Source organism: Crocodylus siamensis, chromosome 2, assembly GCF_052110815.1.
Source record: "Crocodylus siamensis isolate JL-2025a chromosome 2, ASM5211081v1, whole genome shotgun sequence".
Lineage (NCBI taxonomy): Eukaryota > Metazoa > Chordata > Crocodylia > Crocodylidae > Crocodylus > Crocodylus siamensis.
This window is the reverse complement of record NC_143396.1, coordinates 257907407-257934412: the sequence shown is the minus strand read 5'-3', so window position 1 is coordinate 257934412 and position 27006 is coordinate 257907407. Positions and strand designations below refer to the sequence as shown.

At 44.5% G+C, this 27006-nt stretch overlaps 1 protein-coding gene across 9 annotated transcripts in view; it reads right to left on the bottom strand.

Annotated features, from left to right (window-relative positions):
- Window positions 1-27006, bottom strand: part of TSHR (thyroid stimulating hormone receptor) — a 197691-nt gene that overhangs the window by 41941 nt on the left and 128744 nt on the right. For all 9 annotated transcript variants that reach the window (XM_090033820.1, XM_090033827.1, XM_090033821.1 and 6 more), the window contains 3 exons: window positions 26366-26443; window positions 25161-25229; window positions 1003-1080 (listed from right to left, as the gene is read on the bottom strand). In XM_090033820.1, the coding sequence (XP_089889946.1) occupies window positions 1003-1080; window positions 25161-25229; window positions 26366-26443 (225 nt within the window). The remainder of the gene's footprint in view (window positions 1-1002; window positions 1081-25160; window positions 25230-26365; window positions 26444-27006) is intronic.

Sequence of the window (27006 nt, the reverse complement as noted above, 5' to 3'; positions counted from 1 at the left end):
CAAATTAAATAGAAGATAACAAAAATAATCAGGAAAAAAATAATTTTTAGCCATTTAACTAAAATGTCTTTCCATCCCAATTTTCATGTCCTTGCTACTTCTGCTATAACCCCACTCACACATAGTCTTTAGGAATAAAGAGGAGAAAGAATCTGAACTTCTACTATAAAATGCAAACCTTCTCTAAAACTTCTTTCAGGCCTCCTTTAACCATTAAAAGCTGCAAAACCCCATTTTTTAAATAAAGCACATATTTTCCCGTTAATAAGTCATCTTTAATTAGTCAAAGGAATCTTTGAACAGTTGGCTCAAAACCCAAGAAGCAAAAGACTGAGAATCCAGTATTGCCAACCCCACCATGTCAAAAATCATGAGACAAACTCTTAAAAATCGAGAAATTTGGAATCTAAATCATGAGATGCTATTTTTCAAGTGTGTGTGTATGTGGGCAGGGGGTGTTATTTGTGAAGGTGTGGGGGGCTGTAGGTGTGTGTGTGTGGGTTGGAGCCTGGGGTTGGGAGGGGGAGAGGGCACACTCCCTGGCTGGATGTGGGGCACTGTGAGTCAGGAGTGAGGGGCAGCAGCAGGGCTGGGGGAGCTGTGGCTTGGGAGTGAGGGGCAGACACACACACACACACACACACACACACACACACACACAGATAAACAGCCACCCATAGCTCTGTTGCATGACTTGCCTTGGCCCTGAGGCCCTATTCACCCCAGCCACTGCCCCACTTCCTAGGGGACTTCAATCTGCCTTGTGATTTTTTCATGAGAGCTGGCATTACTGAGAATCAACCCCGATCCCAAGTCTCTTGAGCACACATTTATCTTAGGTTACAAAGCTCCACAGCAAAACCCTTTTCACTGATATTAGTGTGCAAGTCAGCCATTACTCCTTCCCTTATTTTTTACTGATAATCTGTAGGAGGTCTAATCAATAGAGAGGCCTAATCATAATTATTTTTTAAAACTGTTCCTCCTTTTTTTCCTACTCACAGCAGGGTTGGTCCACTATGCACGCCCAAAAATGCATCTTCGTCAATAACTTTCAGGTATTTGTTCTTATGCAGGTAGCTGCAAGAAGAAAAACAACATGTACAGTTATCCAGTAACACAATCCATATTACACAAAGAGGAAAGAGGATACACGAAGAGGAAAGGGGAATAAGAGCATCTTTCTGAACAAGAACAAGACAAGGTACTACGGGAATACCAAGTTCACATGTGGGCCATGTTCAAAATAAATTTGAACAACAGTCAACAGCTACCTGAGTGAACTGAGTTTGGTGGTTCTCAGTTTAACTGACAGTAGCACAGGTGTTCACAACACAAAAACTATCTCTTCTTGTAGAAACCTTCTTGGCAATCTCAGTAGATGCACCCAGAATTTAATGACATTTATAATGATACTGAGCACCCACTCTAACCCTCAGAGATAGATCCTCCAGAGCAGAGTGGAAGAAGTGCTGGCAAGCACATTCTCTGGGTAGAGGATGTCAGGTAGAGGATGTCAGTATCTAAGAATGGCACCTGTCTCGAACATTTAAAAACTCGGTTTTAAATTAGACTCTTTGTCACTGTCTACTTTATGTAAACTGCATATATATGTATATATATAGAATATATAATTTGAATACACACACACATATACATACAAATACATTCATGCTATGTCATACATCTACACTAGTGTGTGTGTGTGTGTGTGTATAAGTAAAGGCAGGGTATGTGTGTACATACATATACATGCTCTGTCACCTGTTTATATAAATAGTCCCTCTTCAGAACAGAACTACATATTTTCATTGATGTTTTTATTCATACACTTTTATTCATACACTAGCCAATTGCCTGTCATGAATGGCAATTGGCTAGTGCAGGGAGCAGGGCGGGGGGAGGGGTTGAAGCCAACCCTGCTGGCCTTGCCCTGCCCTTCTGTCCACTCTGTCATCACCACTTCCAGGGAGCGGGGGGGGGGGGAAGGGGAGGAGGGGAGGCCAGCATGCTTCTTCATGTTCTGATTGGTTGTTTGTCAGCCAATCAGAGCATAAATAAAGTGTTATGGACAGACAGACAGACACTCGTAGGCTTTTATAATATGAGAATAGTTTAATATTACTTGGTCCTAATTCACAATTAAAGCTATCGTATGTTTCTTCAGTTAAGGTCAGGGAAAGTAAAATGCAAGAGAGAAAAAAGTAAAGGACTGACTTCTGAAAACCACCCACCTCATTTTATTTGGAGAGAGAGTGAGAAAGAAGGCCAATCAGGCCATAGGAAGCTACCATGTGGGGAAAGATGTGACAAACTTCATCTGTCCTATTTTTGTGAGTTAATAATAGGGAAATGTTAACCTCAGCAAGCTCTTCAGTTCAGCGCCCAAGTTACATGTCAAAAGCAGCTTTGCCGTTTGCATGTTCATTTTAAAGCACAGTTATTTTACTTATCATAAGGCCAATTAACAACCCTCAGCAAACAAGAACAAAATCCAAAAAGCTGTCTATATGTGTGCTCAGAGGTGGGGGGGGGAAGGAGGGGGCACATTTTAATTAGAGTAGTTCTTGGATAGCCACTCTAATTAAAATGGCTCACTGTCACATGTATTAAGTCGTTCCCCACCCCCACATACTTCAAAATGGCTGCGGGGGCACTTTAACTAAAGCTCATTCCACAAGGTTTAGTCAAAGCAATGCTGTGGCCATTTTGAAACACAGGGGGAGGCAGGGCTTCATACACATGACACTGAGGCAATGCTGGAGCGGTCTAATTAGAATGTGAATAAGTATGTCTATAGCCATCCAACAAGACTTGCCATTCTGAACATCTTTCAGAAAAAAAAAAGAGACAAAACCTCAGCTCCTCTTAAATACACATACACACCATATACCCCTAAGCAAGTACCTGGCTGTGGTGGGGAGGGAACAGTTTAGATACCCCTAATACAGGGGCTGGCAAATACTTTGGGCAGAGGGCTGCTTACTGAGTTTTGGCAAGCCATCGAGGGCTGCATGATAGGCAGCCCAGGGCAGATAAATATTAATTTTCTAAATTTTTTAGAGGCTCCGCGGACCAGATAGAATGGCCTGGCAGGCTGCATCTGGCTCCCACGCTGTATTTTGCGCACCCCTGGCCTACTATCACATCTGGGGAGGCAAATGACATTTGTGGACATAAATCAGGAGCTCCAGGAAACTGCCTCCTGTCCTTGGTTTGGACACCAGAATACGTTCCAGCTGTCCTAAATTCTTTATTGCCAAAACAGGCTTCCCAAATTTAGGTTAATTAACATGCCTACTGGAAGATAATGTGTAAGGAACGAGAGGGAGGGGAGAAGGGGAAATGAATTTAGAGAAGATAAGAAAAAAGCCATTACTATGTCAACAATAAAATTAAGATCACAAAAGCAATGAGGAAACTCTCTCCTTGCTGTGACAGCCCCAGTGGCAGGGCTGGGCTGGTGCTTATCTGCTCAAGCACCAGCCCAGCCCTGCAAAGGTGCATATGAAAAATTAACCTTTGTTAGAACCTGAACAGAAATTTCCTAAGGTGCTCTCCTCTAGAGAACCTTCAGCTAACAGCTGATTTATCAGGGATTAATTTTTTTCTTGATTGGCCATTTTAAAAGTGCTCTGCAGCCATGAACATGTGTAGTGCTTTCAGGGGCCAGATTGTGCAAAAAATATAACTTATGTAAGTGCCCTGTGCTTCTTTGGCCTACAAAACACAAGCGCACAGTAAGCCCTAGAACATTTCCTACATTATTATTCAGGAGGTCTCAAGCTTGACTACACAGGGACATTCTGGAGTGGCTTCATCAACATATTTCCAGGTTTGGAGCAAGTGCATGGGAAGGGATGGGAAAGATATAATGGAAGAGGTATCCCAGCTGAGGCAGGCTGCTGCCTCATAGTAGATGTGCCCTAAATGTCTTCAGCCACTTCTTCACTCTTTGCTGTTTCCCTCTTCCTTTTCTCCCGGCAAATCTAATATCAAGTATCTGTGATACTTAAAAACCTAACTGTTTGCTTCTCATTTTGGTTGACTAGACAATGCAGGGGAAGCTTACACTACTGCTGATTGTGCTATACCTGTCCATGAATAAAGAAAAGAACCTGATAACTCCACTAGCACAAAACTCATTAAAAAAGCAGGAAGGGTATAAGAAAGAATCACGTCACACAATAACACAGAGCTCTCTTATTAAAAAAATTACCCCTGGGAATTCCTTCCCAGAAGGTTTTAGGATAAAGTTAATGCCATAATTGCATTTCAATATTTTCCTCTGAAAGATCCTTTATGGCAAAACTATTGTTGACATCTAAGTAAAAATGTAACCAGGAGAGGTTTCATGACCTTTCTAGTGAGAATACTTCACTGGATAAGTATGTTTTCTTTTGATGGTATCACAGATTCTTTTTTACCTTCTGATTTTAAATTAAGTCTACAGAGCATATTAAAATAGGAAAAATAGAATGCGTCCCCGTTGTCTACAAATAAAATATAGATATTGAATTATTATTGGTTTAAAACTTCCTATATATCATGCTTTCAACAAAGAGAAAACAATCATCACAGTGATCCAGAACCTTGATGCAAGCTCAGGAGGGAGTGCAAGAAGTAGCTTTTGCATTTCCCAGATTCAGGGCTGGTTTGTTCCAAGCTGGTTCCCTATCATAACTTATAGCCACATTAAGGCTACATGGCATCTGTATATAGCCTTAAAGGCCAATCTGGCAGGCAGGGCTCTGTGGATTATAGGGAAGCCTTAATAATTCCCTCTTTGCTGTAGACACTTCCTATATTAGTAACTGGAACAGAGATGGTACAGAACCTGCTATGTAAGTTTTATTGGAGACTCCTCTATAGCAAAGTGATCCTTTCATGGCTGATCATGTAATTTGCTGCCAGAACCTGACGTCCATGTGGTCCAGTGCAGCTATACTGTTATCCATAATCTCAGCTAATATGTGAATAGGCTACATAATGGAACCACAGAAATAAATTCTTGAAAAAAATGACCAGAGAATGAAATGTGATATTGGTCAGTATTTACATCTGCAATGTAAGTTTGAAAGCAGGCAAAAATACTGCTACAGACCACCACTCCAAGAGGGAAAGCTAGACTTGGGATTCTTGAGGCAGTTCTCAGAGGCTGTACAGTCTAGAGGTGTGGTTGTCATGGGGGACCTAAACTACCCTGACATCTGCTGGGAGGAGAAGTCAGCCAAATCCAACCATTCACGTAGGTTCTTAACCTGTGTGCAGGACCTTCAACTAATGCAGGAGGTATATGGTCCCATTAGGGAGAATGTCTTACTGGACTTGGTGTTGGCTATGGGAGAGGACCTGGTAGGGGAGCTGCAGATTCGTGGTCACCCTGGGGACAGTGACCACCAATCAACTGAATTCACCATATGGCATAGGGTGGGGAAGATAACCAGTAGGGTGGAAGTGCTTGACTTTAGGAAGGCTAACTTCAGTGTGTTTAGGAGAATAGTCAACGACGCACTGCAGGATAAGAGTATTGGTGAGATGGGAGTCCAGGAAGGGTGGTTGTTTCTAAAGGAAGCGACCCTTTGGGCTCAGAGGAAGACTATCCCAGTACAAGGGAAAAGGGGGAAAGGAGACAAAAAACTTCCTTGGCTAAACAGGGAAATCCAGGGGAGCCTAAGGGCAAAAAAGAAGGCATATAAGCGGTGGAAGCAGGGGGAAGCTACCAAAGAAGAGTATACCTACTTGGCCTGCACTTTCAGGGAGGCAGTTAGAAAAGCCAAAGCAACTACAGAGCTGAGGCTGGCAACACAAATTAAAGACAAGAAAAAGTCTTTTTTTAGGTATGTAGGGAGTAAAAGGAAGGTACAGGACAGCATAGGACCCCTACTGAACAAGAAGGAGCAATTAGTGACAGATGGGGGGACAAGGCTGAGCTGTTCAATGAGTTTTTTGCCTCGGTGTTCCTGAACAGGGCTCAAGATAAGTCTCCTAATGGGGTCTTAGATGGGCATCAGAGGGACACAAGCCTGCCAACTGTTGATGACGCTGACTTGGTGCAGAGTCACTTGGATGGACTGGATGTTCAAGTCAGCAGGCCCAGATGAGCTGCATCTGAGTGTATTGAAGGAACTGGCTGGTGTTATAGCAGAACCACAGGCACAGCTGTTGGAGTGCTTGTGGTGCTTGCGTCAGTCCCGGAGGACTGGAAAAGGGCCAATGTGGTCCCTATTTTCAAGAAGGAGAGGAAGGAGGATCCAAGTAATTATAGGCCAGTCAGCCTCACCACCATCCTTGGAAAGGAATTTGAAAAGACTATGAAGGATAATATTTGTGGGAGTCCAGCAGGAAAAATAATGCAGCAGGGAAACCAGCATGGATTCATAGCAGGCAGATCATGCCTGACCAATCTGGTTTCGTTTTATGACAGGGTCACAAAATGCTTAGACGCAGGAGTAGAGGTAGATGTCTTTTTCTTGGATTTTGGCAAGGCCTTCGATACGGTGTCTCATCCCATTCTCATACATAAATTAAAAGGCTGTGACATAGATGTTTACACGGTCTGGTGGGTGGCAAATTGGCTTAGTGGTCACACCCAGAGAGTGGCAATAAACAGGTCGGTATCAACCTGGAAGGATGTGGGTAGTGAGGTCCCGCAGGGTTCAGTCCTTGGACCTGTACTCTTCAGTATCTTCATCAGTGACTTGGATGTGGGTGTGAAATGTACTCTGTCCAAGTTTGCAGCCAGTACTAAATTGTGGGACTATATTGTGCACACTCTGGAGGGTAGGGAATGGTTAAAGGCAGACTTAGACAGGTGTAGAGTGCTGCACCTAGGGTGCAAAAATATCCATCACACCTACTGGCTGGGAAGTGACTCTCAGCAGCACAAAAGGAGAAAGGGATCTTGGAGTCATAGCAGACTCCAAGATGAACATGAGTCATCAGTGTGACAAAATCATTAACAAAGCTAACTGCACTTTATCATGCATCAGCAGATGCATGACAAATAGATCCAAGGAGGTGATACTTCCCCTCTATGCAGCATTGGTCAGACCACAGTTGGAGTACTACATCCAGTTCTGGGTGCCATGCTTCAAGAATGATGTTGATAGACTTGAGAGGGTCCAGAGGAGGGCCACTGTTATGGTTAGGGGCTTACAGGACAAGCCCTATGAGAGACTGAGGGACCTGAACCTCTTCAGCCTCTGCAAGAGAAGACTAAGAGGTGATCTTGTGGCTGCCTACAAATTAATTAGGGGGATGCAGCAAGGGATCGGAGATGCTCTGTTTACCAGGGCACTTCTTGGGGTAACAAGGAACAATGGTCACAAACTGACAGAGAGCAGATTTAGGCTAGGTATCAGGGAAAACTTCTTCATCGTAAAGGTGGCCAAAATTTGGAATGGGCTTCCAAGGGAGGTGGTGTTCTCCCCTACCTTGGGTGTCTTTAAGAGAAGACTGGATAGGCATCTGGCTGGGGTCATCTGACCCCAGCACTCTTTCCTGCCTAGACAGGGGGTTGGACTCGATGATCTGTTCAGGTCCCTTCTGACCCTAGCATCTATGAATCTATGAGTAGCTTTAAAAGGGTTGGATAGATCAGGAGATTGATACTAAAAAAAGGAGAAATATACCTGTAGACAAATCCGGTCCAGGTAATAACTGAACATCAGTTGCTCTCAAACAAACGTAGTGACTTAATCTGAAATGTCTTGGTATTTTTACTGGATGACTATTACTAGTTTATATGACAATAGGATCCAATGTTCCCAGTTAGGTTTGGTACCACATGCTCCACTCTGTAGATAGCCTGATATGGTAACCTTCCCCAAAGAGCATATGATTTAGTTCAGGGGAAAGCAATTATTTTGGCTGGAAGCCTGCTTCACCATTACACTAAGATGTGGGGAGAAGTGGGCATGCAGAAGGGAGGGACAGGCTGCAATTGGATCTGGACAGGTTATGGGGGTGGGCAGATGAGAATAAGATGGGATTCAATACTGACAAGTACAGGGTACAGCACCTAGGGAGAAAGAACCAGCAGCATACCTACAGGCTAAGGAACTGCCTTCTCATCAGCACAGAGGCTGAAAAGGATCTTGGAGTCATTATAGGCTCCAAGATGAATATGGACTGCCGATGTGGGGACGCAGTTAGGAAGGCTAACTGCACCTTGTTATGCACCCACAAATGCACCACAAGCAGGTCCAAGGAGGTGATCCTCCCCTTCTATATGACATTGGTCAGTTGGAGTGCTGCATCCAGTTCTGGGTGCCGCACTTCAGGAGAGATGTGGACAACATCGAGAGGGTCCAGTCACATGATCCGGGGACAGCAGGGCAGACCCTACGAGGAGAGGCTACGAGACCTGAACCTGTTTAGCTTCCACAAGAGAAGGCTGAGAGGGGATCTGGTGGCTGTCTATAAACTGGCCAAGGGAGACCAGCAGGCAATGGGAGAGTCCGTGTTCCCCCAAGAACTATTGGGAGTAATAAGGAATAACAGCCATAAGTTGACTGAGAGTAGATTCAGGCTAGACATCAGGAGGCACTACTTCACAGTCAAGGTGGCTAGGACCTGGAACCAACTTCCAAGGGAAGTGGTGCTTGCTCTTACCCTGGGGGTCTTTAAAAGGAGGCTAGATAGCCACCTACCCGGGGTTGCTCCAGCTTTCTTTCCTGCCCATGGCAGGGGGTTGGACTTGATGATCTGCTCAGGTCGCTTCCGGCCCTACCAAATATGAAACTATGAGGTTTGGTGAGCTTTGGAGGGCTGCATCAGTAGCCTTGGCTTTTGACAGTTGCCCTGCCCCCTGGTTGCAATCTTGGGATGGAAGTCCTGCCCCAAACCCCTGACCTCTGCCACCAGATGTCCCTCCCCTTGCTCCCTGGAAATACTCCTTTTGGAGGGGAGAGTTGCCATCTTTGAACCAGAAAAAAAACCAAACCATACACTAAAAATCAAGCACCCACTATAACATATTTTAATTTTATCACAAAAAGTATTTTTGTCATACTTTGTGTTTGTGTACTGTATATACGTGATTGCACAATAACTCAAAAATAAAATCTTAGTCTTGTATATTGTGTGTGGGGTGTGTGTGTGTGTTTGGTGGGCTGTGGTGTCAGAGTATGGGTGTGTGGCATTTGTGGGGTGTGAGGGACGGTAGGGGGTGTGGGGACCCCCCCCCACTTCCCCATGGCATGCAGCCCCCACAGGTCATGGCAGCAGCAGCAGCAGCAGGCAGAGGCGCTCAGGGTGCTCATACCCAGCACAGGTGCTGCCACCTGGAGATGCATGGCTCTGCCCAGCACTGCACATGGGGGTGAGGAGCCCAGCCCAGCCAGGTCGATTCTATTGCCAGAACTCCCTGCTATGCATGTACAACCCTCACACTCATGTACCACAGGAGGGAAGCTCCATGTACTGGAGCTGTCTGCCTTTGCTGTTCCCTGCTGCACAGGTCCCGGGACTCTGTCAGAAGTGGAGGAGAGCCCCAGCCTCTGCTTCCCCATGGAGTCCTGCGACCTGTGTGGCAGGGAACAGCAAAAGCAGCCAGCTCCAGGGCCACACAAGTACAGGAGTTGTATGTACATGGTGGGGAGCCCCAGTGACAGAGGCAGCCTGTTTGGGTGTGCAGCACTGGCTGGAGCCACGTGCTGCTGGGCACTTGTGCCTGCATCAGGCACGAGCACACCAAGAGCCCTGGCCTGCTGCTGCCACTGCCTGCAGGGGCTGCACACCATGAGGAGAGTATGTGGGGGTTCCCCACACCCCCTAACCCTCCCTCACATCCACACCCTGTCCTCCTGAGCGCCACACTCTGGCCACACCCCTGAGTGCGGGCTTTGCGCTGCCACCAGCCCCAGCCTCATGCTCTGCATTCCCACCAAGCCATAGCTCCCCTGCTGCCCCTGCCCGTTCCCTACCTACTGCCCAGAGTGAGTGGGATACCAGGAAATCAGGCAGGTCCCCTGGTGGCTGCAGCAGTGGTAGCAGCAGCCTTGCTTGGAAGCTGCGTGCTGGCTGGACCAGGCCCTTCTGCCCATGAAGGTGGGAGTGAGGCACAATAGAGTATGTTGGCACAGGAGTACGGTGTAGAGTGGGCACTTTGCTCCCACCCTTGTGGTCAGAAGGGCTGTGTGGGGTACAATTGGTTGGTCGGTGCTGCAAGCCAGATGGAAGTGCCTGCTGGGCTGGATCCGGCCCATGGGCCATATTTTGCCCACCCCTGATTTAGTTTGAAGCAACAAAAAAGTGATTGTAACAGCAGGAAAGCAAGTGAAAGGGAATGCAGGTAACAATTTTGAAATGATATATATCCATGAGTTAATGTCAAACCTTGATTATTTTAAGTAATTTAATTATAATTTTAATATAAATATGGGACAAAAGCAATAGCAGGAGGACATGAATAGGAGCAAGAAAAAGGAAGGAAAAATGAAGGAGAAAGAAAAGGATGGAGAGGCCCATGGAAAGCAGGGAGGAGTGAAGTTCACAGCAGAAGGATAGCCCAAAACAAACAGAGAGTCAGCAGAGAGGGACAAAATAAGTTCATGGTAAATGTGGCTTGCAGAATGTAGTCTGATGACATCACTGGGAAGGGGACTGCATATCCTCTGTGGCATGGCACATAACTGAGCTTGCAAGGGAACATCCTTTGCTCTGCCCATGCTGCACAGAATATGCGAATAAAAACAGAACCAGAGCTTTCATGGCTGTCAATATCCACAATCCACAAGTGCTAAAATACTCATTGTAACCAATGTATTTCTGTTAAGGAAGTTCCCTGCCATTTACCAAGTGCCCTGCAGCTCCCTGAACTTCTACAGCAAATGACTGAGCAACAGGATTTGTGGTACTGTCATTAAATGCTCAATTAACTGTCTTAAAACCTTCATAACATTTTGCTTAAGTAGCTATGTGACCATTTACCTGGTCAAGATCCATGCTGGCTTTGGCAGTAGAAGGAACCTTTAAGCAAGAGGCAGAGATTTCGCTTTCTGTAGTCCATTATCATAATTTGAACTGCAGTGTATCTAACTAGTTTACAAAGAAGGCATATGGGCCTGACTCAAGAACACCCAAGTCAATGAAGGCAAAATACCTACCCAAAGACATACATGTTTTTTCTCATGGTTTAGGACCAACCATATCTCCTATTAAAAGGCCTCCATCATATTTCCAAATATTTAGCTGTGCACCCCTCACTCCTCCTCTACCATGCTGGGTAAAGGATTATTTTGCCTGACACTGTTCATGTGAGCTTTGACTCCCTTTCCAACTTTCCCTTTATTAAAAGTGACCGTTAGCTGCACCTGTTCTGCTAATTTCTGCAAAGTATTGCCTTTTTTGCTTGAACATTTACTTCTGGGGGAAAGATGGTTTAAATGTTTGTTCAAGTGCCTAAATATATCTGAAACGTGCCTTTGCAAAGCTGGCTGAATGATTCAAATGCAGCGTGTACAGTCCCAAAATCCAATTACAACAACAAACACCAAAGGTCTGTTTTCTTTGGTGTGAAGTCACAGGGATCAGCTGTATTGCCGGGCTAAGCTTAGAGCCAAGATAAACAGTAGTGTGATGAAAACAAAATGATTACCTCATGACTGCTTGCTAACCAGCGCATCTCCCACTTTGCTGGCCTTTTCCTTCCTTCCTTCCTCTAACCTTCAACTCATGGACTAGAGTCCAACTGGCACTCCCTAAATGATTAGCTCATGGCCAACAGGCTCCTACCTGGTTGCTCTTCCCCACCATCATGCCTACCATCCCATCTGTTGCTCCCTCCTTCAGCTTCTACTTTCTGCTCTAGCCCCTAGAGAGAGAGGGGTGGGAAAAGGAGGGTGGCACAGCCTGTGGGACCTGGGAAACCCATTTGGGGGTGGGGGGAAGGTCCAGGGGCCTGCAACCCACATGCAGCCCCCAGCCACTCAGAAGTTGGACAACCCTGGACTACAGGATACATGAAAAATGCCACAAATAGATAAAGATTTCAGGCCTTGATCCACAGTCTGTTCAAGTTGCTTTGTACTGACATCAGTGGGCTTTAGCTCAGCCCTTCAGAGCACAAGGATGAGGTCACAGCACTAGATGCTTGTTCACAGAAGGTGAGAGGCTGTATTCATAACAACTAGATCATTAAATTTGAACTTCATAGCCCCATTCTTTCTATTTTCCCCTCAGACCAGCCAAAAAACTTCACCCCATCTGATCAAAAACAGATTTAGCCAGAGTGATCCTGGCATTGGTGCCTGTCAGGATGAATAACAGTAACTCAGCCCACCCTTCTAGACTTCATTAGAAGACAGTGCATTAGTTGCATGCAAGTTTTCCATCAATAACTGTAGTCATAGATTCAGTTTAACATCATAGCTGGACAATGGACAGTGGAAAGCTACTGGAGTTGTTACTCGGAAAAATATTTTTGATATCTAAAACGGGGTCCCTTTGAATACACAGTATGAAATGAAGGTCAAAATTTGCTACCAAAGGCTAGGTGTGCAATGGTCCACATTAAAAAATTAAGGAGGGAGAGATTCATGCAAAATGGCTCATGCAAGTTTACACCACACAAGCACACTCAAAACCCTCACATGCAGTCTCCTCAGCAGAGATGGCAAGGACAGAGCAGGCCAGATATTTGACATGGTTCCTTCGGTAGATTTGTAAGGAAATACAGAGGGAATTTTGATCTCCTGCTACCTGACCTGTACCTGCTCTGTGGCCACATAAACCTTAACGGCCAGTGTGGCAGCCAGGCCTCTGTGGATTATAGTTTTTGTCACTGATGCCTTTTAATAGTACTAAATTTACTGAAGAACAGTTAAAAATAAAAGTTGTTACTTTCACAGTCATTTAGGACTTGCATATACAGTAGTAATGAACTACTGTGCAGTCAGCATCTCATGTAGACATGGCCACTATCTGATAAGGTCAGGGAAGCTGGATCTTTCTGTTAAACTGCTGTAGAGAAAAACGATGTTATATATGGCATACTTAGACTTCAGAGTGAACACTTCATTGATGTTACATCTAAGGCATGTCTATGCTGTTTCTCTGATGCTCTCAGAAGGATGCTCCTGAGCAGACCCTCCCCAACCATTTATGTGTGCTAACCCAGAAATGTGAGTGTGAAGTCACTTGGGATGGGGGGGGAGCTTCTGCAGCTGCTTTTTAGACCTGAGTCTCGAGTATGCTTGAGAACACCCAGGGGGCATCCCCTGAAGTAGTTTTAGCTTTGCAATTCAGTTTTTAAGGATACTGGTACTTTACGGGGATTATACGAAAGTAACCCTGTTGGCTGAAGACAGTAGTTCAGAAGCAAGGGCTCCATGCAGTTGTACCACAGAGTTGTCTTCAGGTTATATCCTGTCCTTTAGTTTATAATATAGTAAAGTTAACTTGTTCCTTTAAACTGACTACAGTTTCTCTATTGAACCCACAGATGATGCATGAACAACTGAAAGCTTGCTTCTTGAAGACAAATGTAAACAACATGGACAGCAGTACTAATACTCATATACTCCATACAGTAGTATGGGAGCCTCCACAAAAAACATGGCAATGAAACAAAGAACAAACCAAACCAAAAAAAGCAAACCAAATGAAGGTTTTGTATGTGCTCTTAATCAGCGGAAAGATAAGTGTTGTAGCTCACAGACTGCACAGATTCAATCAAGACCACTATGTCAGGATTCAGTTCACCACATTTCACTTCTTGAGATTTCTCTGGACAGACACATTATCTGGCGTGCCAACAAGGGAGACAGTACCATAGGCTAATGACAGCCAGTGTGACTCTGACTCAATATAATCCTGTCTACCTAAACTCTCATACTATCTGAGGTATTTACATGCCATATCATCATAAAAATCTTCCCATTTCATGAGAGATGCAAGTGAACCAGTATGAATAAAACAAGACCCATTCCTTAAATCTTCCATAAAATCATAAACTTTTTGGAGATTCAGAAAGTTAGGATTTATTTGACAAAAAGGATGCTGATTTTTTGCACTTCCCAGTTTAGAGCAAGATATGGCTTGAAAATGTTGAGCTAGTATGAGGAATTCTATTATAGAAAATACTGTAACTTGGGCAGAAAAGGAATTACTGGAAATAATCATATGCATCCTAATTTATCTTTCTAATTATCCCAATCTCCCAGTAAAGAAATTTCTGTACTCGTGAGATTTCTAACCAGACTTCTCAGTCAAACCTCGGTTCATAGGAACCTTGGCATGCACTGTTAAAGTGAACAGAACCTCCAAAATCTTTTTAGATTTGCCTACTACTAGAGTAATTCAGGTAAATAATTCAGGTAAATAGAAAAGGTATGGGATGGGGAAATTGGGTACCTGAATATTAAGGAATTGTGCTAATGGGGGAGGGAGCAGTAATTAGACATGAAAAGTGGAAAATGTGGGGATGACCATTTTATTGCATTTTTTGGACCCATCTTTAATTTATATAAGAGAAGACTGCTGCTTCTTTACTGATTTCAATGGCCTACTCCAATCTCTTCCTTCTGGGTAAGCAGTTTGCTTCAATGATTACAAAGCATTCTAGGCTGCTAGCATTACTCTTGTGAAAATAAAGTGTGCTTTCACTGAAACAACTTAATTGTCTTAGAATCTTCTAAAAAAAGCCAAATGATTTGCTTTACTTATATAATGTTGTCATTCATGTCTCTGAGCCAGCAGCTAATCAGAATTTACCCTACATTTACCTAGCTTAACCTTACTTTTAAGTTTTCTATCAAATTATATCTTTGCATGCTACAAAGACTCTGTAAAGCATGCATTGTTTTTATTGGCTAGAACCATCAACCTTTCTCCACTCCTCAAAAATAACTAAAATAAAAAAACTATGCTAGATCTGTAATTTCTGTGTTTGAGAGCAATGGAGAAGCATGAAGTGCTCAGAAGAGTTTATTTTTCTGAAAGGAGAGGGAGGGTGTGATCTTGTACAGTCATTTTACAGCCCTCAAGTGAAATATCTCTTTTCCTAGCTTATTCCCATAAGTCTCTCTTTCTTGGAGAAAATAGTTTCAGACAAAAATAAACAACTAACCAAAGTAAAAAAAAATGCAAAATCAACACTTTATTTAGATTGTCTTAAGTAAATGCTCATTTCCATTCTTCTTCTTTTTTACTGTATTTACCTGAATATAGGATAAGGTCTGTCCCCCCAGTCAGCATGGGGGAAAAAGCATACAAGGGAACCTCAGCAAATACATTGTCTACCATTAAATTACTGCCAAAAACACCGTGTGCTCCATAATAGAAACCAACTATTATGTTGATTAAATGCAGCCAACACTGAGCACGACTGGGACACATGGCCTGTATTGGAAAAATATACTCATGGGAAACTTTTGTTTTAAATTATTTTTAAGGACAATTTTTCATGTCCCAGGTGAAATTGACCAGATCAGGTCCAAATTCCTTTGAATCATGCCATACCCATACGTGGCCCTGATACCAGCAAATATCTTCCACCCCAGCCTGGGGCTTCAAATACTTACAAATCCTTTGGCAGGCATCCTATGTGCAGACCCAAGCCTGGACGCTTGGGATTCAGATGCCCCCGAGTTTTGCTTGCCCTCAGCCATATGGCTGCAGGAGAAAGCTAGGGAGAAGTTTCCCAGGAACCTACCTTTTTTTTTTTTAAAAAGGAATTTTTTTGTCCCCCAAGTCATATCAGCCAAATCACTTCCAAATTTGTGTGAGTCATTCAAGAACCATATGTGGCCCTGCTACCAGCAAGCATCCTCCACCCCCCACTTGGGGCTTCAGATACTTCCAAATCCTTTGGTGGGCATCCTATGTGCAGGCTCAAGCCCAGGAGCTTGGGGTTCAGATGCCTCCAAGTTTTGCTTGCCCTCATCTGTATGGCTGCAGAAGCAAGCTAGGGAGAAGTCTTCCATTTCCATAAATGGGTCAGGGTATAGCCCAGATCTTCCCACCGGAAGTGAATGTGGGAGGCTAACTATGCATTACCTTGGTCAAGGTACTACTCCTTGCCATGTTTGTGGTTTTCCCCTGCCAGTAGAAAAACCACCTTGGTGGTCATGTTATTTCCCCTGCCAGGAACCTGCCTCAAGGATAGACTAATCCAGTCCACCTAAGTACAGTGTCCACTGTACTTAGTCTCTTCAGCACCAACTCTTTTCCAAGTAATGGTGAGCCACTACATTCAATATGTTTTGATTTCCTCTTCATTCCCACACTTGCGCTGTGTCTTTTCCATTTCCAGTGATTCCTGTTTTTTCATTAGGCTTAAATGTCTGGCAAACACCACCATATGGAGCCCCAAGCAGTTCACCCAGAATCTCTCTGTTATCACCTCTCTCCACGTGTTGAATATGATTAGTGTAGCCCCAATCTCCAGTGGAGCTGGACAAGATCGCCCTGCACCTCATCTGCATATACATTTTTGGAGGACCCCATAACTCTTGACAAGAACACCTTGTTCCAGTCATGAGTGAGGGGCTAATTAGCAAATGGCTCCTTTGCGGGGGGATCTGGAGTCCACACACATACTGAGCAGTGCTGAACTGTGGGGTCACATGGCCGTTTGCACTGCTGGCCCAGCCCAATGAACTATATGGTAAATCATGAGCCTTTTGGCTTTGGACTAATATCATGCAGAATTTACATTATATAGATATAAGTAAGGACAAAAGTGCTGCTTAAAAGTGTGCTTATGGAGTATCTGTGTTAAAACTTGCAGCAGTTTCAAAAAATGGTCCAACGCATCAATTCTGGATGAACTAAATGATATGCAAATTACTATGGACTTGTTTATTTCCAAGTCAGTGTTTTCAAATTTACCCCCCACTTCCATGTGTGCAGGGACAGCAGGGTCTGATAAGAGGTGAGGGGAGGCAGGGCGTTGGAAGGAGCTGCAGGGGAAGAAGTTGTGGGGGCGGAGGACAAGGGGACTACCTGATTACTCCAGTTTTATTTTCCCTGCTCTAGCAGTAAGAGGGGGACACATTCAAGGTAAACTTCCAATAACTAGATTTTATACCTGGAAAATTATAACAAATTTATAAATTTCCCATATACAGCATCTAATTATTGGGGGCTCATTTTATATTTGAGTAAATGTGCATGTCATTATTGCTATTCTTTTGCTGTGCCAGATGTAGACTAAAGGCTGTGAACACAAAAGGCTATGAATTCAAAGAACTTCCACTTCACCCTTGTGTCAAATTTAAAGCCACTGAAATACTTAACTGTGGAGATAACCCAAATAATGACAATCAGACAACTGACCCTTTGTGTTTTATTAAAGCTTATTTTCTCCTTGAAGGTGCTTAGATACTTAAAGCCTTATAAATGTGCTGTCAGCATATATAGCTAATACTGTATTTACTTGATTCCAAGATGAGCCCCTCTGCTACACACACACACATTTAACATGGTGGGGAGGGGGGGAGGCCCTGATCTTCGAATTGAGTATGAGGCAGTAAAGGGTCAGGCAGCTGCTGTGTCTCCAACAATGGCTCCAACTCCAGGTCAGGGGCAGAGATGCAGAAGCTGCTTGCTCCCCACTGTTCCTCCTTGCCTTGGGAATCTGCCCTTCCTGCAGTCTCAGGTTTTTGCCTCCCCTTCCCTCCATCCCCCCCGCCCCACCCAAAGCCTCGCTCCTGCAACTTACCTTGTTCCAGTGCCAGTAGGCTCTTTCCCCACTTCAGCCTAGATGCCATCCCACTGCAGCACACAGTATGCCCCCAGCCCAGCCCTGTAGCAGCAGTGGGTGCCTCTGTGCCACTATTATGGGGTTGGGCTGAGGCCAAACTTCATGTCCCAGGCTGCAGTGGGTATGAAGCCTGTTGGCACTGGAGCAAAGATATGGGGTGGAGGGTAAGGAGCAGGTGGGGAATAGAGACTTTGGGATGGAGGGGAGATGAAAGGATAGGGGGTAAGGACCTGAGGTTGCAGGAAGGCAGAAGTGGTGTGTGTGGGAGGTAAGGAGATCTGAGACTAAGGAGGGACAGGTGGCAAACTGCCTGCTCCCCCCACTGTCTCCACAACACCTGCCCCCTACTGCCTGCCACACCAACTACCCTACTGTGTGTCCCCCAATGCATCCCCCACTGCCTGTCTGTCCACTGCTGGCCATGTTACTGCTCCCTCACCACCTCTCCCCTCACTGCCTGCAGTAGCTGGGGGGACATATTTAAGACGATCCTCCAATAATTAATTATATACATGGAAAATGATAACACATTCATATATTTTCCATGTATAGAATGTAATTACTGAGGGAATGATCTTAAATTCAGGGTCTCCTTGGATTTGGGTAAATGTGGTACCTCATAGCATTCAGGAAACTGAAAACAAAAGGACACGCTAAGGATTATCATACTTCAACCTGCTCTGATTTCTTGCTGCAGAATCTTACCTTGTTTGTTAGTAAAAAAAGGCTATAAATACACCTATGTGGGCCAAGCATCATAATAACGTATTAACAACTGGGTTTTCACTGTAGTCATCTATAATATTATGCTGCCTGTTCTATGCTTTCCTCATCACCCTTACTAGGAATACAATTCAAAACAACCACAGATATTATTAGGCTCTTGTTTCTAGTGTATATTTAAACTCTCCCCTCTCCTTTAATGAAATAAAGAATTTTGGGAAGCTAAAAATACTTCATCTTCTGTCAGAGCATTGAATGTTTGCTTCCTGCAGAGGTCAGAAGACACACACACACACACACACACACACACACACACACACGAGATCAGACAACCAGCTTACACTAGCTGAGAATAAAGTTAGTTTTTCAAGAAAACAATAGAATGTTTATATTACTACCTTTGCATACATATATATTCTAGTGAACCTGGCTAGGCAAGGAACTAATGAGCTAGTCAAATTTGATTCAACTGGGGAGTAAACACACTTTTTGTTATGGGTTGGATGTTCAGTGGCTTTTGTAGAATGAGTTGTTGGTCTCAGTTCAGCTGCTGCAGTGGAGGGGAAGGGGCAGGTGGGGAATAGAGACTTTGGGATGGAGGGGAGATGAAAGGAAAGGGGGGTGAGGACTTGAGGTTGCAGGAAGGCAGAAGTGGTGTGTGGGGGAGGTAAGGGGACCTGAGACTAAGGAGGGACAGGTGGCAAGCTCTCCAGTTCTCCAAAAATGCAACTGCTACTGACACAGAGTTCCAAACTGAACTCCCCCTTAGGTAGGTAAATAGTACACAGCTAAAGTTAGTTATATTGGCTGCCTATACATATGCTTGGGGATTTGGGTGGGGCATCTTAATCAGAGCAGTTCCCAAACGGCCACTCTAATTGAAATGGCTCATCATCCCATGTATTAAGCCCCCACACATTTATAGATAGCTGCAGGATGCCTTTTTAAAGCTCATTTGACGAGGTTTAGATAAAGCACCCCCATGGCCATTTTAAAATGTGTGAGGGCTTAATACACATGATGGTGAGATGACAGTGGAGCGTTCTAATTGGAACATGAATGAGTGCATTTATAGGCAGCTATTAAGTGGCATTTCAGGCAACTACAAGGGAGAAGGTTCTGGCTTCTGGCTCCTGCTCTTGCGAGCAAATCCTCTCTCCTTTTGTCTTCCCAACAGCTACATATGACCATATCCCTAAGCAAATGGTGCTAACAGGGTACACCTACATGATGTCTTTACTGCGCAATTACTAATGAACTGTGCAATAAATGTCTCAGTTCTACACGTGCAGTCTTATTAAGGCACACAAAAGTAATACACTCCACAGCAGGGTAGTACTTGTAAATACTTGTAATACTTGTAAACAGGAGTTGTAAATAGGATTTTTTTCATGTGCAGCAGTGCACATGTGTACACTACCCCAGCTGAATGGGGCATGAGGGTGCTTCAGTATGGGGGCTGTCTGCTGGCTAGGCCTGCACTGAAGCGCTCGCATGCCCCAGCCAGACCTTCCACAGCACGCTGAGCCTGGTTGGAACAGCTCTGGACTGGGAGGCTGAACCCTGGGCCCTCAGACAGCCAGGGCTGCTGCAACCCGGCTCAATGTGTTGCAGTCCAGGTGCATGTGTAAACCACATGCTTGAGAGTTTCCCAGGAGCAATAAACTCTGGAGCGATAAGCTCTGCAGTTTATTGCTGTGCATTAATGGCATGTGCAGATGCATCCACAGAGAAGGAAAATGAACTGAAATCAAACTTTTCTCCAGTAAGGACCATGTAGTGTCCTGTAGACGGAAAAAGTGATGGTTTTGGTCCCAGTACTTGTAAACCACTAAATCCACTGATGCTTCAATTTAAACTACATGTGTTAGGATGACACATCTATTATAAAAAGCAAACAGACTATATGATTACTGCTACAGGGACACTTCCTATAACATTTGCAGCTGCAGAAGGCAGATGGAAGGCAGGCAGAGTTGATCAGCTTTCTTTCCTAGTCCTGTTAGGTTTTATTTTGTTTTAGTTTTTTCTTTGTTTGTTTTTTCAATGTTTTGAACAAATTAATTACAGAAAATAAAAAGATTCTTCAGAATTTTTCATTGTAGCCTCTAAGGTACAGCTGCTCTCTCCAGTCCCTGCTGAATTCCTGTCTCTTGGCTTATCCAGGTTTGTACCCTATGTCATATATGATGACAGATATTTTGACTTTGATAGAGTTGCAGGTAAATGAACCTTGGATGTTAATAATCTGTATTATTTGGTACAGCCATAAAATCATAGAAAATTTGGTTTGGAAGGGACCTCAGGAGGTCAGCTAGTCCAACCTCCTGCTCAAAGCAGGACCATTTATATCAATCATCCCAGTCGAGGCTTTGTCTACCTGGGTCTTAAAAACCTCTAAGGATGGAGATTCCACAACCTCGCTGGGTAGCCTGCTCCAGCTTTAGTACCCCCCTGGTGAGAAAGTATCTCCTAATAACTAATCTCAACTTCCCTTTCTGCAACTTGAGATGATTGCTCCTTGTTCTGTTATCTGCAACGACTGATAACAGTCTAAATCTATCCTCTTTGGAACCATCCTTCAGTTAAATCCCTCCTCAGTCTTACCTTCTCCAGACTAAATAAGCCCACTTCCTTCAGCCTCTCCTTATAAGTCATGTGTCCCAGCCCATGTGTTATGTGTTGGAGGGCACAAAACTGGACACAGAACCACAGGACTAACCAGTACCAGATAGAGGGGAAGAATCAGTCCTCAATCTGCTAGCAACACTTCTGCTAGTGGCCCAGGATGCAGTTAGCCTTCTTGACAACAAGGGCACACTGTTGGCACATATTCAGTTTACTGTCCAGTGTAACCCCCAGGTCCTTTTCTGCAGAGATGCCAGTAAGTCCCCAGCCTGTATCTGTGCATGGGATTGTTCCATCCTAAGTACAGGACTTCACACTTCTCCTTATTGAATCTCATGAGATTTATTCTGGTTCAATCCTCCAGTGTGTCTAGGTCTCTCTGAATCCTAGCCCTACCCTTCAGTGTATCTACTACTCCCCGCCCCTTTGGTTTCATCTGCAAACTTGCTGAGGTTGCACTCCATCATATCTTCCAGACTGCTGATGAAGATATTGAACAAAACCAACCCAAGGACCAACCCCTTGGACACTCAACCTGACACTAGCTGCCCGCTAGACATCATACCATTGATTACTATACTTTGAGCTTGATGAGCCAACCAGTTTTCTATCCACCTTACAGTCCTTTCATTCAGCTTGTACTTCCTTAGCTTGCCTGCAAGAATGTTGAGTCAGACCACATCAAAAGCCTTGCTAAAGTCAAGATATATAACATGCACTGCTCTCCCTGCATCCACAGGGCCAGTCATCTCATTGACAAAGGCAATCAGTTTGGTCAGATATGACTTGCCCTTGGTGACTACACATGGACTTTTCCTAATCACCTTCTTCTCCTCTAAGTGCTTAGAAATGGATTCTTTGAGGACCTGTTCAATGATTTTTTCCAGGGACTGAGGCAAGGCTGTCTGGTCTGTAGCTCCCTGGATTCTCCTTCTTCCAGCAGCAATCAATCATCCAGGACCTCTTCCAGTTACCACAAGTTTTCAAATGGCCAGCAGCTCTGCAATCACATCAGCCACCTCCCTCAGCACCCTCAGGTGCACTGTACCTCGCCCCATGTACCTATCCAACCTTTCTAAACAGTCCCTAACCTGTTCTTCACCACTATCAGCTGCTCACCTCCTCCCCAAACTGTGTTGCCAGGTGCAATAGTCTGTGAGCTGTCCTTGCCTGTGAAGATTAAGTTAAAAAAAGCATTGAGTACTTCAGCCTTTTCTTCATCATCTGCCACTAGGTTGTCTTTCACATTCAGTAAGGGACTCACACATTCCTTGACATTCCTCTTGTTGCTAACATACGTGTAAAAACTCTTTTTGTTACCCTTCATGTTCCTTGCTAGCTGCAACTCCAATTGCGCTTTGGCCTTTTTGATTTCATCCCTATATCCCCAAGCAATACTCATACTTTTCCCTATTTGTTTGTCTAACTTTGCACTTCTTGTAAACCTCCTTTTTGTGTTCTAGTGCACTGGAGAGTTCCTTGCTAAGCCAAGCTGATCTTCTGCCATACATGTGATGATCATATATTTCACATAAACCATCACCTGCTTACAACACCCCTCTGTTGCCTATACTGAACAGAGAGGGTGATCCCTAGCATACAAATTAATGAACACTGATCTGACACCAGCTCTAGAAAGACATAAAGGCCTATGGCAGAACACTTTAATGTCCCTGGACATTTTATTGCTGACCTCAGGGTAACTGTTCTTAGGCTGCAAAACTTTGAAAACCAATTTGAATGAGAACTTGTGGAACAGGGAACTATCCACAGACTGGATTGTGCCAAGTATTGTTTAATCGGGGACTGTGGGTTCATATCCAATTACCTGGATTGGCTTTTGTGATGCTTTTGTTCCTATGGGTTTATTGCTTGCTTGTTTGCCCCTACCACATCATGCCACACTCCCTCTCCCATCCCTCCCTCCCAGCGTTTTGTATTCAAATCACTCTCTCCATGTTATACACTGCTCTGTTCATATCTTTTCACAGAATCTGATGAAATGAGCTTGGGCTCACGAAAGCATATCCTACATATGTGAATGATTTAGTAGTTAGTTTATAACAGACATGGGCAAAATACAGTCCGCAGGCCAGATCCAGCCCCTTCCACAGCGAGTCCCTTGGTCCTGCCTGACCCGGGCACTGTCTGGCCATGGCGTGTCCTGCCACACCCTGGGCATGCAATGGGGCTGGAGCGGTTCTGCAGCTGTACTGCCTTTCTAGACAGCCCAGGTGGTGGCAGTTCCTTCTGGCTGCTGCCACTGCTGGCCCCAGTTGCATGGTACTGATGGGGACCCACACACTCCGCTCCAACCCTGTGTGCCCCGCACCTGCTCTAGGTTCACCTGCTCAGGCTCAGCAGCAGCAGCAGCATGAGACAGAAGCTGCTGCTCAGTGCAGGGGAAAAGCAGCCCCTCCCTCTCGCTGTTGCTTCCTGGTGTAGTTACTCGGAGCCTGTGCCAAGCTGCCCTGCATCTATGCAGTGTCACCACAGCCTCTGGGCTGCCCTGTGGGGCAGCAGTGGCACCACAGAGCAGACGCAAGGCAGCCTGGTGCTGCATGGGCTCTAGGAAGCTACACCAGGAAGCACCAGCAGTGGTGAGGGGGAAGGGCTGATTTCCCTCCCATGATGAGCAACAGCTTCAGTCTCGTGCTGCCAATGCTGAGCCTGGGCAGATGAACCCAGAGCAGGTGCTGGGTGTGCAGGATTGCGGCTGTGCAGCACAGGTCCCCATTGGTACCACGGGGCTGGGGCCGTGGCAACAGCAGCCAGAAGGAGCCACCCCTGCCCGGGCTGCCTAGAAAGACAGTCCAACTGTGGAGCCACTCCAGCCCCACTGCATCTCCAGGGGGCAGCAGGACATGCCATGGGCACATCTGGGCTGTGCACATGCATTCCAGCTGATCTGCCCCAATGGGGATGAGTCTGAAGCAGGCATGGGGTGCACTGGGGCTGTGCACTGTTGGCAGTGGCATGGCTCTGGGGTGTTGCAGGGCAGGGGCTGAATGGCTCAGGGGGGGCATGTGCAGGGGGCTCCCATGCACACCCCACCATACCTGCAAACTCCACAACCACACCCTCCCCCACACAGTCACACACCCCACAAACAATACACCCACCCACATCCTCCCCCATATACACACCCGCATGCCTCTGGAGAAAGCCCTGTGCACTGCTATACTCACACTCCCCACCACACACACATGCACCCACACACCCCCAAGCACACCCCACACCCCACCACACACACCCCCAACCACTCTCCCCCTCCACACACACCCACAGTGCCCCACAAACCGCATACCCACCCACCCACAAACACACCTCCCCACAAACCCCTCATACCCACCCACATCTCATACCATCACATCACATACTTCCACAACCCACATAAACATACACACACACACACAAACCTACAAACCCCACAAACCCCATAACCACCCACCTTTACTCCTCTACCCCTCCACACCCCACCACAATATACAAGAGTAAGACTTCATTTTGAACTATTATGGAATCACCTCTATATATACAACAAAAAACACACAAATCAGGACAAAAATATATTTTAAAATAAAATTAAAATATGCTATTGTCAACGTTTGACTTCTAGTATATAGGGGGTTTTTTTCCATTTCCAAGATGGTAAACCCCCTTCCCAAAAGGAGTACTTCTGGGGGTAAGGGGAGAGACTTCCAGTGGCAAAGGTCAGGGGGCAGGACTTCCAGCCCCAAGATGGTGACCAGGGGGCAGGGCACCTGTCAAGGGGCAAGGCTACCCTTGCAGCCCTCAACAGCTCACCAAAACTAGTTAAGCGGTTCTTGAGCCAAAATAATTGCCTGCCCTGTTCTATAAGGTGCAAATTTACCCTGCCTTGTTCCTGACTTCAGATTAACATACCCAACTACTTCTCTTTATCCAGTTTGATATCCCTGGCACAGTTTTGTGCTTCACATATTGTAATCTCCTGTTTTTATTCTTACAGGCTTCTGTCATATCCCACAGTCAAAAAGACAAAAATTGAAGATATGCTGAGGATTTTATGCTCCCTTCATGTGGCTAAATTGATGAATGATTCATAGAATGTACTTACACAGCATCCAGCTTTGTTCCATTAAAAGCATGGGCTTGGACCCTAGTGAAGCCATTATTGTAGAGTTTTCTGCAAAGAAAGAAATTAAATTAGTCTGTAATAAACAGATTCTTGAAGACCTATGTTTTATCTTTTCAAGGGCAGCAGCATATACCTGGATGGAGTAATTTTAATCTTGGTCTATAATGAATACCCAGCAGCATCACCGACTACTGAATGCAGGGCAGTACTTGGAACATGTGCTAGATTTTGCCTTCCCTCCAAAAGACAAAGTAACTATGAATGCTCTAAGGGAGCAGCAGCTGGGCTACAGCACATAATTCACCCACCCTCCTGAGCCAGTGCAGCAAGTCTCCTGACATTTCCTTTTTGAACAAAGGAAAAAAATTGTGCAAAGATCAAAGGATTAAGCTAGACTGAAGGATAGCTTTCTTAAAAAATAAGAAAAAGAAAAGAAAAGATCTGACTGAATTTGCAAAATCTTGATCAGTGCTCTGGTCCCCAGCTAGGAACAGCCCCAAAGCATTACAACACCCCATTGCTTTCCTATCTTTAGGTGTTGTTCTCTGTGGCTCAGACTGGGTCTGTACCATTTAAATTATGCATTTGAGAATAACATAATCATGTTATTCTCAAATGCAGTTCACCCTGGACTGCCATTATTATCTTGCGAAGTAGCTATATCCACAATTACCGCAAAAGGTGGTAGCACTTAGTTCTACCTGTGCTGCAACATTTCAGAAGTACTCATAACAATCTCTTTCCTCTGTGGTTCCTTCCTGTATCATTTCCTAATGTTATTTCTGCCAAACTTCAGTCTGGTCATTTCTGCTATTACAATTATTATTGAAAGAGTTATTTTAGAGGAAGACCCAAGCCACTGTCACTAGGAAAGGAAATATGTAAACCAGGCTATGGATAATGCATGACCACAATGTCTCTCTTAAGAAAACTGCTATGGATGAGGAAGACAAGGTTATTTGGGTGAATCTGATATCTTGTATTAGACCAACTTAAACAGTTGGAAATTGTTTTCTTAGCAAGCTTTCAGGTTTAATACCCTCTGAAAGGGCTAAGGAAGCATCTGCAGTTGATGTGTGCTCTTTCCGGAACTGTTATTTCATAAGTTATAGTGATTAGATAGTGATTAGCTAGGTAAGCACAGGCAATCTGACTGTCACATGACTTAAAAAGGAAAGACTTACAGTGTAAGGGATTCATTGCACAGCCCATGGAAAGCATTTGCAGGCACTGAAGTCAGAAAAGGATTATCTGCAATTTCACTGGAAAAGGAGACAAAAGACTTAACATCACCATAAAACAGCTGTACAGCAGAACAGACCTAGTTTATGTCTTCCATTGTTCAGCAGTTCACTGATAAACAGCACAATAAAATGCAAAAGATGGGTACCTGCAAAATATGGGTATCTTGCATAAAATGCAAGATATATGGGTACCTGAATATTTTTTTGGCCCTTGGAATGTAATCAAGTGCCTTCAGAAAGTATATGTGAGCCAGAAAGTATATGTACCCTTAATACTTCTACTGCTGATTGTTTTTATAAAATAGTTAGGACTTATATTGTTGGCAAAAGTGTGCCTACCCTGTGTGATTCTACTGGATAATAGCACAGCCATATACTTACTTTCATAAGCCAAGGCATTAGCAAATAGCTAAATAAAATAAATCATCATAATCTTAACAAATTTATTGCAAGTTAACTTAAAGCTGAGATTCTATTATTTTATAAACACTATCATAACAAGAGATAAAACTCACAAACAGATTTTAGCCTTCTTGAGATATCTACATTTCACATAGTGCAAAGGAAAAGATTAACTGTTA